This window comes from Saccopteryx leptura, chromosome 1 (assembly GCF_036850995.1).
Source record: "Saccopteryx leptura isolate mSacLep1 chromosome 1, mSacLep1_pri_phased_curated, whole genome shotgun sequence".
NCBI lineage: Eukaryota > Metazoa > Chordata > Mammalia > Chiroptera > Emballonuridae > Saccopteryx > Saccopteryx leptura.
In genome coordinates, this window is record NC_089503.1 from 313,343,169 (window position 1) to 313,356,821 (window position 13,653).

At 51.2% G+C, this 13,653-nt stretch overlaps 2 protein-coding genes across 2 annotated transcripts in view; both read left to right on the forward strand.

The window, feature by feature from the left end:
- The window catches only part of ACO2 (aconitase 2), a 45,935-nt gene extending 32,338 nt beyond the window's left edge, over window positions 1-13,597 (forward strand). The window contains exons 7-18 of the mRNA XM_066358516.1: window positions 869-973; window positions 2,206-2,297; window positions 3,303-3,408; window positions 5,447-5,604; window positions 5,830-5,903; window positions 6,385-6,496; window positions 8,135-8,257; window positions 8,491-8,646; window positions 11,178-11,369; window positions 11,939-12,071; window positions 12,494-12,615; window positions 13,094-13,597. Coding sequence (XP_066214613.1) covers window positions 869-973; window positions 2,206-2,297; window positions 3,303-3,408; window positions 5,447-5,604; window positions 5,830-5,903; window positions 6,385-6,496; window positions 8,135-8,257; window positions 8,491-8,646; window positions 11,178-11,369; window positions 11,939-12,071; window positions 12,494-12,615; window positions 13,094-13,228 — 1,508 coding nt within the window. The 3' untranslated portion in view covers window positions 13,229-13,597. The remainder of the gene's footprint in view (window positions 1-868; window positions 974-2,205; window positions 2,298-3,302; window positions 3,409-5,446; window positions 5,605-5,829; window positions 5,904-6,384; window positions 6,497-8,134; window positions 8,258-8,490; window positions 8,647-11,177; window positions 11,370-11,938; window positions 12,072-12,493; window positions 12,616-13,093) is intronic.
- Window positions 1-13,653, forward strand: part of XRCC6 (X-ray repair cross complementing 6) — a 223,839-nt gene that overhangs the window by 77,051 nt on the left and 133,135 nt on the right. The window lies entirely within an intron of this gene.

The window sequence follows — 13,653 nt, forward strand, 5'->3', positions numbered from 1 at the left end:
GGATTAGTAGGAGCCGACCCCCTCCTACTCATCACTCCTGCTGACCTAGCCTCGATGCCTGGGCCCTCAGAAATCCAGGGAGACTTGGAATAGGCCTTAGAGATGGTCTGGTCCAGATGTCCCCAGGTATCTGCCTCATTATCACAGAGCCATTGTTCAACTGGCCCTTGTTCCCCTTCCATTGATGGAGGTCCCTCTTACAGGTTGCTCCTACTACTGTTGACAGCTCAGTTAGGAAGTTGGTAATAAACCCAGACCCGTGTCCCAACAGTCCTGTGAGTTCGGTATTTTAAAAGCAGTCAGTACTTTAGTAAGTCTTGCCAGTTCTATATGGGGCTCTGTGGTCCAACCAGTGAACATCATTTCAGTCTTATTGGAATGTGCCTGGGAGCCAGACACATTTCTACATAGCATCATGGTATGGCTGAAAGATCGCAGACCTAGACCTGAATGTCACACCTGCATTTGCTTTATGGCATTACCTGGACCTCTCTGAGCCACTTGCCTCACCTGCAAAGTGGACACAGTTGCAATTGGGCACTCTGGCCAGGTCAGCCTTCAGTACATGTGGTCAACTACTCTGCTGAGTAGGTCAGCCAGTCCAGAACTAGAACTTGTCTTGTAGTAGCTGAGTCTTTTGTCCTCTTCACTCTACCTAGTGGCTTCTCTGACAGCTGGAACAATGAACTCTGGCCCTCAGGCCTCTCTTCACTGGCCTTGGTTTTACTGTAGGCCATAGGGAGGAGTTTGGCTGCTGCCATTAGGTGGCCTCTGATCAAGGGAAGGTGTGAAGATGGTGAGCACATCTAGCAGGTGTGTGGGCCCTGCACCAGCTGCTCAGCCAGCCCTGCGGGGCTTTGTTCTACAGGCATGGCAACAATATGCAACATGGGCGCAGAAATCGGGGCCACAACTTCAGTGTTTCCTTACAACCACAGGATGAAGAAATACCTGAGCAAGACAGGCCGAGCAGGTAAGCCGGCAGGGGGTGGGGGGGGCACAGAACAGACATCAGCTGTACCTTTCCTCTTAGAGTAGGGTTCCCCCCCCCCCCATTTTTCCGAAGCAGTCAGACTCCCGCATGCACCCGACCGGGATCCACCCGGCATGCCCACCAGGGGGCGATGTTCTGCCCCTCTGGGGCATCGCTCTGTTGCATCCAGAGCCATTCTAGGGCCTGAGGCAGAGGCCACAGAGCCATCCTCAGTGCCCGGGCCATCTTTGCTCCAATGGAGCCTCGGCTGTGGGAGGGGAAGAGAGAGACTGAGAGGAAGGGGGGGGGGTGGAGAAGCAGATGGGCGCTTCTGTGTGCCCTGGCCGGGAATTGACCCAGGACACCCGCACGCCAGGTCAACGCTCTACCACTGAGCCAACCGGCCAGGCCCTTAGAGTAGGGCTTTTAAACGTGGTATTGACTGGGGTCAGGGGAACTGAAAAGCCCCTAAAAGTTTATGAAAGCTGTGTTATTGTTTCAGAGTTGGGTGTCTTTAGTTCTCTTCAGCTTCTCTCCAGCTTCTGAAGAGCCTGGCATCTTGTTTGAGATATCCCTGCCCCAGGGATTAGAATTTAGTTTCATCTGAGAGGGTAGTCAAACGTTGAATTTTCTCAACCTGGTGCCTGGTGCCTCCTACAAGAAGCTCTGGAAATGACATGGATCTGCTTCTGTTTATAATTCTTGTCTGCCCTAACAAGAGTAGGAGAGAAAACATTTGCAATAGGAACCACTTTCCCAGCCTCCATCACAGCATTCCTGAGCTCCTAGCTTACCTTCTCTGAAGCTCAGAGTTGGAAACGGGGCCTGTGGGAGGGATCATTCGATCCTCAGAAGGGAGGTGAGCAAGGGTGATTGGTGAAGACAGAAACTAGAGGGCTGTGGGAGAGCTGTCAGTTGTTTAAGCTCTGAGCACTTGGAGTCCTTCCTGGAAGGCCTTCCCTCCTTTCCATTACCAAGTAACTCTCCCTCAAAATTCTTTGCTTCTCATGTCCAGGAAGCCTCCCCTGACTCTGAACCTCAGTTGGTACTACTGTGTGTCCCCATGTTTCTGTGTGCCCATCATATCGCAGTGTCATGTCTGGCTCACCGATAGCTCCTTCACTAGACTAATACTGGATGGTTGGATGGATTGATGAGTGGATACATGGATGATATCTTGTGACCAATTTCTGTTTTACATGCTTCAAACCTTCCTTCCTTGTCTATGTCAGACATTGCCAATCTAGCTGATGAGTTCAAGGATCACTTGGTACCCGACCCTGGCTGCCATTATGACCAGTTGATTGAAATTAACCTCAACGAGGTGAGAAAAAGAATTGGGCCCAAGGAGTTTCTGAGGGTGGGGAGTTGAGGCCCCATTTGGTATGCCCTGGGGAAGATCAGGAGGGTCGTAGCCTGTATACCAGCAGGGCTCTTGGGCCCCTGGTACTCCACTGCCCCTGCCACCTGCTGCCTGAATCAGACCACAGTGGGGTGGGAAGGGCTGCAGGACGGCTATATGGCCAAAGGGAGAATGCAGGGACTGTGGGTGGGGATTCAGAAACTGGTTCAGTTTGAACCACCTCAGCTTTAGCATAAGCCAAGATTACATTCTGGAGTTTGCTTGTTGTCAGAGTTCAGAGGTCAAGGCCCAAGATTCCCAGGTCTGAGCAGGATTTGGCACCCTGAGACCTGTAGACTAGCCTAGAAGATGCAGGCCACAGGAACAGAAGCAGTGGAGGACAGTGGGTAATGGTTTGGGCCCTGGAGCCAGTCTGCAGAGGTTCAAATCCTAGTTCTGCTACTTAAGCCAGTGACCTTCGGCAAGTTAGTCAACCTCTGTGGACCTCATATATAAACCCAAGGCAGTTTGGGGATTGAATGAGCTCATTCATGTAATAACATTTGCTAACATTTATTGAGTGCTTTTCCAGGTGCCAGGCACTTGGCTAAAGTGTTTCACGTTTGTTGATAAGTATTATCACACATAAAGCATCCATTTGTCATAAGATTCCAAACGCACCATAGTATGGGAGGTAATGGACTTAGAAAGCTGACAACCTTGATTCATTCTAGACCTCTGCCATCTCCTATGTGACCTTGAGCAAGGCACATTAGCCCTTCATCTGCAGACTGCAGGTAATACAAGCCTGGCAGGGCTAGAAGGATCCCAGGAGCTGTGTGCATGGAATGATTTTTGAACCCAAAGAAGGGTAGTTGGGCTCCCAGGCCCTCTGTAGGGACTTGGTGAGCAGAAGCCGCCTCTGAAGGAGAGAGGCTCCAAGGTCTGTTTTCTCCCCTCTCTGCTTCTCATGCCTTTTTTCTTTAGTTGAAGCCGCACATCAATGGGCCCTTCACCCCTGACCTGGCTCACCCTGTGGCAGAAGTGGGCACTGTGGCAGAGAAGGAAGGCTGGCCTGTGGATATCAGAGTGGGTGAGCACCTTCTGCTTTGTTGGGTTAATAGGCCTCAGGGCCAGTGGGTCTGCTCAGGGCTGTGGACAATCACCTGTTCTCATCATGGGGTACTTCCTAAATGTACCAGGTACAGCCATCCCTTGCCATATAGCAGTTCACTTTTTGAGGTCTCATTGTATTGTGGATTTTTAAATTGTATATATCTAATTTTGTATAGTAGATTTTTTGCTATATTGCGGGATTTTGCGGTATATAGGTATTTTTATATATTTAATTTTTATGGTAAAATAAGCATTTTCTAGGCTAAAAAATTTGAAAACAATATAAAAATAATTAAACATATTAAAAGAATATTAAATTGAGCCTGACTGGGCAGTGGCGCAGTGGATAGAGCGTCGGACTAGGATGCGGAGGACCCAGGTTCAAGACCCTGAGGTCGCCAGCTTGAGCGTGGGCTCATTTGGTTTGAGCAAAGCTCACCAGCTTGAGTCCAAGGTCGCTGGCTCGAGCAAGGGGTCACTCAGTCTGCTATAGCCACCCCACCCCCGTCAAGGCACATATGAGAAAGCAATCAACGAACAACTAAGGTGCCGCAAAGAATAATTGATGCTTCTCATCTCTCTCCCTTCCTGTCTGTTCTTCTCTCTGACTCTCTGTCACAAAAAAAATAAATAAAATCAAAAATCAATAAATTAAAAAGAATATTAAATCAAAATACACATATTTACTAGTGAGGACCCATATAGAATTTTATATGTTGTTAAAATTATGTAGGTTTAAGAGTGTAGAAAGTGTTTAAGAGCATAGGAAGTGTTTATAAGAGTGTGGGGAGGGTTTATAAAACCTTAAAATATATATAAAAAATAAATATAAGGTCACTTCTTTGCAGATTTTCACCTATTGCAGGGGTTTCTGGAACCTAACCCCTGCAATAGACAAGGGACCACTGTACTGCCTGAAATTGTTCAGTTTTCCTTCAAGGCGTTTTAGAGAAATTACTTTTATTGGTATAAACGAAATGTGCTCATTGTAAAACACCCCTAGTCTCAGCCCTAGATCAGAAACCAGCTCTGGGAGCTCTTTGGGAGGTACAGTGTTTCTGGGCACATGCGTGTATTGAATGTGTATCTTTGTTTTACAAATTACTTCATCACATTACCCAGGATGCCCGGTTCCAATTTACATATGAGGACACACTGGCATGTTGGGATCACTAACATCTGCTGCTGTCACAGTGCAGTGTGGCTGTAAAGAGCAGGGACCCACCTGGAGCCAGGTGGCCTGGATTTGAATCTGGCTCTGGCATTTCATAGTTCGGTGGCCAGGGGCAAGTTACTTCACCACCCTGTGTCCTGGTTTCCTGTCTAATTGGTGGTGATAATCATACTTACCCGTTGAAGTTCTTGGGGAAAATGACGAGTTAATGTATGAACAGCGCTTTCTGCAGTGTGTGGCATAAAGTGCTGTACAATATGTTCACCCTTGTTAATTGAAGTGAATAAAACACTTAGTGGTTTAATAATTAGGAAATAAATAGCTGAGTTGATGAGAAGCTGTCTTGATATCTGTAGATAGTTTGATGTCATCTAGTCTTTATTGAGTTTTTAAAATAACTATAACAGACTTTTTAAAAAGAACTTTTTCCTGATTATAAACCAATTTTAAAAGCCAGAGAATTCTAGAAAGTCTAAAAGAAGAAAATTAGCATCACCTGTAAGCCCTCCCCCCAACATTGGGCTGTCCATATTTTAGTATGAGCCCCCTGATGTGTACACACACAAGCAGATTATATTATTTTAAGAATAGTGGTGTGTTCAGTGGCCACATTGTCTTCTTTTAATTGGCTGGGTCTTGAGTAGCCTATTCTTTACTGTTGGACAGTTAGGTTGCTTCCAACTTGTCTGTTAAGAATAGCCCCTGGGGAAAAAAAAAATAGCCCCCCTGGCCCAGCAGAGTTGATTAACACTTGACCAGGTCTGGATTGTTTGAGGTCATGTGGAGACCTTTGGTCACTGTCTTCTCCTGACTTATGGCCCCACCACCCACAATGCACCAGGTCTGATCGGCAGCTGCACCAACTCCAGCTATGAGGACATGGGGCGTTCGGCAGCTGTGGCCAAACAGGCGCTGGCCCATGGACTCAAGTGCAAGTCCCAGTTCACCATCACACCAGGCTCTGAGCAGATCCGTGCCACCATTGAGCGGGACGGCTATGTGAGTGCCCACATGGTCCACCCCTGGCTCCCAAACCCAACCACTGTGTAATGTGGCTTTAGGACAGGACAAGCCATAACCTTGCTGGCTAGGGTTGGTTCAGATCCCTGAAGCTGCCCCAAGCTTCCAGTACAGCTCTTCATCCCTTCGTTGCATTCAGGGAAGGTGGCTGAACCACTCTTTCCCTGTCCCTGACAATTCCCTGTCCTCTTTTCTCCCCTGCAGGCAAAGGTCCTGAGGGATGTTGGTGGCATTGTCCTGGCCAATGCCTGTGGCCCCTGCATTGGCCAGTGGGACAGGTGAGAGGCACATCTTTGGTAGGACAGTCCTTAGTATCCGGGGGCATGGAGCCCCAGCTGTGGAATGGAGACATCATTAGGGTGAAGAGAAGAGACTCTAGCTCAGGCAGGACAGCAATCAGGCTGGGAGTAAAGCTGAAGAACCCTGCAGCAGGGCCGAGTGGCCCCTGGCTGAAGCCTGGTGGCAAGAAGAAGCCACAGAGGCCTTGTCTTACTGGACATGGCAGGGGCTCTCACAGCCATTGGAGGGGAGGCAGTAGCTCAGGTCAGTGAAGTCAGGCCTTGGTCTGGGTTCTGCCTGTGTCTTCCGTGTGGTCTCAAGTGAACCTCAGTGATCCCTGAGGTTCCCTCTGCTCTCTCTGAGAGTCCTGCAGTGGAGACTTGTTTCAGGGTCTTTCCATTACCCCTTCTCTCAAGAGCTAGACAGAATGGTCCAGGAGACAAGGCCAGACATCCCTAACCGTGTCCTCTGACCTGGCAGAAAGGACATCAAGAAGGGGGAGAAGAACACAATCGTCACTTCCTACAACAGGAACTTCACAGGTCGCAACGATGCAAACCCCGAGACCCATGCCTTTGTCACATCCCCAGAGGTGAGACAGCCTAGCCAGATCCTGGCCTTGGACTGTTTGGGGGGGCCCTGCCCCTATCCAGTCAGGGGAGGTATGGCGAGATGGGGCTTGGGGCAAGGGCACTGACCCACGGGCTTGCTCTGGGAGCATTGGCATTGCAAGGGAAGGGCTTCTAGTAACAGAAACCAAGGCCTTGCCAGTACCAAGGAGCATACTCCCTTGGTGCCCCCTGCCTGGCCTCTCACGTTCCAGGAGTCAGAGCTGCTTGTTTAATACAGTTGTGATCACAAACGGGAGCTGCAGAATTGCACCTGCTCTACCAGCCCTGCTCTACCCAGCCATATGGGCAGGTTGGTGCCAGCCCTGCTCTACCCAGCCATATGGGCCAGGCTGGGTCACATTTCTGTGCCCCAGGACCCTGTCAGGATTACACAAGCAAGCACAGGCACCACTGGCACTTAGTTGGGCTTCAGCTTTAGCCATGGTTGGCACACAGCCAGTCTCTTGATTTGATTTTTTAAATGTTTCAGAAATAATTTTGTTTGCTAAAACTGAGTGGTGAGATGGCCTGTCATGTTTCCAGTGTGCTTCCCTCTAGGGCAGGGGTCAGGAACCTTTCTGGCTGAGAGAGCCATGAACGCCACATATATTAAAATGTAATTCTGTGAGAGCCATACAACGACCCGTGTACGTTAAGTATTATCCAATAAAAATTTGGGGAGTTGTCCCGGACAGCTGTGATTGGCTCCAGCCACCCACAACCATGAACATGAGCAGTAGGAAATGAATGGATTGTAATACATGAGAATGTTTTATATTTTTAATGTGGTTTTTTTGTTTGGTATTTTTCTGAAGCCAGAAATGGGGAGGCAGTCAGACAGAGTCCCGCATGCGCCCGACCGGGATCCACCCGGCATGCCCACCAGGGGGCGATGCTCTGCCCATCTGGGGCGTTGCTCTGTTGCAACTAGAGCCATTCTAGCGCCTGAGGCAGGGGCCATAGAGCCACCCCCAGCGCCCGGGCCACCTTTGCTCCAATGGAGCCTTGGCTGTGGGAGGGTAAGAGAGAGACAGAGAGGAAGGAAAGGGGGAGGAGTGGAGAAGCAGATGGGCGCTTCTCCTGTGTGCCCTGGCCAGGAATCGAACCTGGGACTCCTGCACACCAGGCCGACACTCTACCACTGAGCCAACCGGCCAGAGCCCGTTATTTTTTTATTATTATTAAAGATTTGTCTGCGAGCCAAATGCAGCCACTAAAAGAGCCACATCTGGCTCACGAGCGATAGGTTCCCGACCCCGGCTCTAGGGACATATCATAGCAGCATTTCTGTGCTAGGGCCTCCCCCAGCCCAGCTGGCACACCTGCAGGAGGGGAGAGTATCCCCAGCAAGGCTGGCTCTGCCCTGAGTGGGGCACTGAGGTCCAGACTCTAGTGGGGAGTGGTTCAGGACATACTGCCCTGGGCTCATGAGTTCTCCACAGATCAGTGGCCCCAGAGCTATTCTGCAGCTCCAACCTCTACAGAGGACTTGGAAATTGCCTGGGCTGTGATCTCAGAGATTTGTTTTTTGTGCTCAGTTTTGATCTAGACTTTGGCTGGGGTTGAGGAAGGGGAGTGGTGTTCAGTGTTAACCAACAAACTGGCCACCTCCATTTCAGATTGTCACAGCCCTGGCCATTGCCGGCACCCTCAAGTTCAACCCAGAGACTGACTTCCTGACAGGCAAGGATGGCAAGAAGTTCAAGCTGGAGGCTCCCGATGCAGATGAGCTTCCTCGCACGGTGAGCAGGCCCTGCGCCCTCTGCTCTTAGCACCACTGGCTGTGTGCTATGTGCCCAAGACACTTTCATCTTGGCATCTCGGTCCTGCCTGTCTTGGGTAGGTGTGGGTGGTATCATTAGTGAGAATGAAGCAGCTATATCTACTGGCAAGAAAGGACTTGGGTCATGGGGAACTTGCTTTCTATTAGAGAAGGGACTGAGGATTTGGCACCCATGTCCTTGTCCCCCTGCAGGAGTTTGACCCTGGTCAGGACACCTACCAGCACCCTCCCAAGGATGGCAGTGGACAGCGGGTGGATGTGAGCCCCACCAGCCAGCGCCTGCAGCTTCTTGAACCTTTTGACAAATGGAATGGCAAAGACCTGGAGGATCTGCAAATCCTTATCAAGGTCAGCAATGTGGGGACGGGAGAACAGCCCTAGCCTGCCAGGGTACCCTTCTCTGATCAGAACACCCATGTGTTCTCCCCCAGGCACAAGGGGAGGAGAAGGGCAGGGTTAAGGTGTGTGTGTGGGGGGGAGGTAGGGAGGAGTGAGGGCATCTACAGCCCAGAGTCCCTTCTTCACTGGCCCCGTGCCAGGCAGAGCTGGATCAGGCCAGATACTGTCTGCGGCTCTCAGGCGTCTGGCTGCAGCTGGTAAGGGCCACCTCTAGTGGGTGTGTGTGCAGTAACTGCACCATAGGAAGGGCAAGAAAGGCATGTGTGACCCAACACAGCAGGTCTTCGCCCCTCAGGCTTAACCAAACAGGCTCTAGAAGCCATTGATTGCTCTGTTCCCACAGTTGGGTGTTAAGTGTTGTGGCCTGTGTTTGCGAGTTGAACAGACACAAGCCATTGTAGTGTGGCCAGGGGCCTCAGACCGATGTTGGACAAGAACTTATGCTGTTTGCCAAGGGGTCTCTAAGCAGTGACACAGCCAGCAATAAGCCCATGGGATAGATGAAACTCCTCAGTCATCAGCCAGGCCCCAGACACATCTCCTGGTTCTTCTTTCTCCGTCCAGCATGAGGTCTGTAACTGGTCTTCCAGCCTCTTACAGGGAACCTGGGCCTTAGGGAGTGAGCAGACATATCTATTGGCTCAGTCTAGCCTCTGCCCCCTTTGACATCTCATTCCCAAGGCCTTTGAGGGGTGGGTGACAGCTTTGTCTGAGTCCTTTTGGCCAGAGGTGACAACGCCAGGACTGTAGACCATGTATCTTTTTTGTTTTAGAGAGAGAGACAGAAAGGGAGAGAGATGAGAAGCATCAGCTCGTAGGTACTGCACTCTTAGTTGTTTGTTGATTGTTTCTCATATGTGCTTGAGATAGTGACCGCTTGCTCAAGCCAGTGACCTTTTAGGCTCAAGCCAGCAACCATGGGATTATGTTGATGAGCCTGTGCTCAAGCTGGTGATCTTGGGGTTTCAAACCTGGAACCTGCCTGACCTGTGGTGGCACAGTGGATAAAGCATCAACCTGGAAACGCTGAGGTTCCCGGTTCAAAACCCTGGGCTTGTCTGGTCAAGGCACATATGGGAGTTGATGCTTCTTGCTCCTCCCCCTTCTCTCTCTCTCTCTCTCTCTCTCCCTTCTCTATAATGAATAAAATCTTAAAAAAAAAAAAAAACAGCCTGACCTGTGGTGGCGCAGTGGATAAAGCGTCGACCTGGAATGCTGAGGTTGCCGGTTCAAAACCCTGGGCCTGCCCGGTCAAGGCACATATGGGAGTTGATGCTTCCTGCTCCTCCCCCCCCTTCTCTTTCTCTCTCACTCTCTCTCTCTTCTCTTAAAATGAATAAATTAAAAAACAAACAAACAAAAAAAAAAAACAAAAAAAAAAAACACCCTGGAACCTCAGTGTCCCAGGTTGACACTCTGTCCAATGCGCCACCACTGGCCAGACTTTTAAAAAATCCTTTTTTTGGAGCCCTGGCCGGTTGGCTCAGTGGTAGAGCGTCAGCCTGGCATGCAGGAGTCCCGGGTTCGATTCCTGGCCAGGGCACACAAGAGAAGCACCCATCTGCTTCTCCACCCCTCCCCCTGTCCTTCCTCTCTGTCTCTCTCTTCCCCTCCCGCAGCCAGGGCTCCATTGGAGCAAAGTTGGCCCGGGCGCTGAGGATGGCTCTGTGGCCTCTGCCTCAGGCGCTAGAATGGCCCTGGTTGCAACAGAGCAACGCCCCCTGGTGGGCATGCCGGGTGGATCCTGGTTGGGTGCATGCGGGAGTCTGACTGCCTCCCCGTTTCCAACTTCAGAAAAATACAAAAAAAAAAAATCCTTTTTTCTTTTATTGATTTTTAGAGAGAGGAAGGGAGAGACAGATAGGAACATCGATCTGTTCGTTTATCTGCCCTGACCGAGTATCGAACCCACAGCCTCTATGCTTTGGGGGCAGTGCTCTAACCAACTGAGCTATCCAGCAGGGCCAGACCATGTATCTTGTACCTGCTTTTCTTTCTTTCTTTTTTACAAAGACAGAGTCAGAGAGAGGGACAGATAGGGACAAACAGGAAGGGAGAGAGATGAGAAGCATCAATTCTTTGTTGCAGCTCCTTAGTTGTTCAGTGATTGCTTTCTCATATGTGCCTTGACTGGGGGGCTATAGCAGACAGACACCTTGCTCAAACCAGCAACCTTTGGGCTCAAGCCAGCAACCATGGGGTTATGTCTATGATCCCATGCTCAAGACAGCAACCCCGCACTCAAGCTGGATAAGCCTGCACTCAAGCCGATGAACTCAGGTTTCAAATCTAGGCCCTCTATGTCCCAGTCCGACACTCTGTCCACTGGGCCACCACCTGGTCAGGCGCACCTGCTTTTCTTGTTACTCTTCCTGGGTCCCAGCCACTGGAGCCTGCTTTGTGCCTCTAGGGGGCTTCTGCCCTCATCCACAAGTTTAGGGCTACACCCCAACTCTGTCCTCTTGACCCACCCACCCAAGGTCAAAGGGAAGTGTACTACTGACCATATCTCAGCTGCCGGCCCCTGGCTCAAGTTCCGTGGGCACTTGGACAACATCTCCAACAACCTGCTCATTGGTGCCATCAACATTGAAAATGGCAAGGCCAACTCTGTGCGCAATGCTGTCACCCAGGAATTTGGTCCTGTCCCTGACACTGCCCGCTACTACAAGGTAGGTCAGAGTCAGTGGGGTCAGAGGTGACGATCCTCTGGCACCCCCTGGTGGCTGGGTGGGGGTACAGGGAAAGGGTGCTCTCCACCCATGAGCCCACAGGTAAATGATGTTGCGGTGCCAGGCAGGCAGTCCCATGTGTGTCACCCCCACTGCACAAGAGCCTTATGGGGTGGGTGGCACCTCCCTTTCCCACTATAGACAGTCAGGGCCCATGGCTCATCCCCTCAATCCCCTTAGGGCAGCGGTTCTCAACCTGTGGGTCGCGGCCCCGGCGGGGGTCGAACGACCAAAACACGGGTCGCCTAAAGCCATCGGAAATACATATTTTATAATATATATATATACACACACACACACACACACACACACACACACACACACACACACACAGGTTGAGAACCGCTGCCTTAGGGCCTGATTCACCTTTGACTTCACCTGCCCTTTGGGAGATGGTGAGGAGGAGCCTCTCCAGCCCCTTGACCTGTGAACTTCAGGAAGCCTAGGGGCAGTGTGGGCAGGGGCCAGGTCCTCCTCTCCCTCATACCTCACTCCTCCCTCCCTGACAGAAACACGGCATCCAGTGGGTGGTGATCGGAGACGAGAACTATGGCGAGGGCTCAAGTCGGGAGCACGCAGCCCTGGAGCCCCGCCACCTTGGGGGTCGGGCCATCATCACAAAGAGCTTCGCCAGGATCCACGGTGAGCTGCAGCCCAGCCCAGCCCCATCTGCTACCGGACCCTGGCAGTCCAAGGTCACCCAACCTGCCAGTTTCCAAACTGGGACTGAAGCCACATGCCTGTTTTCCAAGCCCGCCAGCCTCTGCCCCTTCAGATTTGTGTTGAGTCCAACACCCAGCTTCCCATCTCAGGCAAGCACTGATCTTGCTTCCAAATTTGTGGATCTAAACAGGTGAAATCCAGGGCACATGGTCACAGGGTTCTTTTTGCTGGTGAAAGTCTTATCAGGAAGGCTTTACAGAGACAAAAGCACCAGCACACACCTGTGCAGGCCCACAGGTGGTGGGACTAGGATGTCTCCCAGAGCCCTGGTGATGTTCCTACACAGAGAAAGGGTAAGGGGTCCTGTTCACTATGGACTGAGTATGCTCTCTGCCTTCCAGAAACCAACCTGAAGAAGCAGGGCCTGTTGCCCCTCACCTTTGCTGACCCAGCTGACTACAACAAGATTCACCCTGTGGACAAGCTGACCATCCAGGGCCTGAAGGACTTTGCACCTGGCAAGGTCGGGGGCCAGGGAAGGAGGGCACGTTAGCCATCCCATTCCTGAAGGGCCCTCCTGAGGGGGCAGTACAGGGCAGCCATCTTGCTTCCCCTTCTATACCTGGCCCCACCTGTATCTCTTCCCATGAGCCTTGACTCTAGCTGCAAGGGCCCTTGAATTCTCCAGGCAACCCCAAGAGAGGGAAGTGCCTTCCAAAATGATGATGGAGCCATCTCAGGCCCTCCTATCATTCACTCATTAGCCCATGCTTGGCACCCAGATGCCAACAGCTTTAGACAGTCAGGGCCCAATTGACCTTAGGAACTATGCTTATCTGGTCTCACTATTGCCACTTTGGCCCAGACCTGACCTAGGACTTGGCTCACCTCTTGGCCCCCAAGGCCCCAGGGCGGTACCCAACCCTTCGTGACCCTCCAGCAGAACCTGGGGTCATGTTCCTAAGAGCCATCCACCCACACACCTGCCTTCTCTCTTGCAGCCCCTGAAATGTATCATCAAGCACCCCAATGGAACACAGGAGACCATCCTCCTAAACCACACCTTCAATGAGACCCAGATCGAGTGGTTCCGTGCCGGCAGTGCTCTCAACAGAATGAAGGAGCTGCAGCAATAAGACCCCACTCTGCCATTGCCACCTGCCCCACTCCTCAGACTCGGCTCCGGCATTACAACTCCAGTTCTGCATGTCAGAACCAGATCTGATCCAACCCCGCAGTGGCTCCCTGCACCGAGATGGTGTGGCCAGGCCTCCTGCACTCCCCTCCCTCAGCCCACAGAGTGACCTGTGATTGCAGGGTGGTTAATCTGTCTTCCCAGTTTTTGTTTGGTTCAGATCTTGCAGTTCCGTGCAACTGTATTTATTTTTGATGACAAGACGCCCAGCTAAAATTTTTCTCGTCTGATCATTTCACTGGTGGTTGAAGGATTTTAAAGAAACTTTTGGTCTTGCAAGGAAAATAAGAATCCACATTCAGTGACTGTTCCTATGTGTGAGTGGTGGTGTCTGTGCTATTAGCAACTTCACAGTTTCAGAGGGGG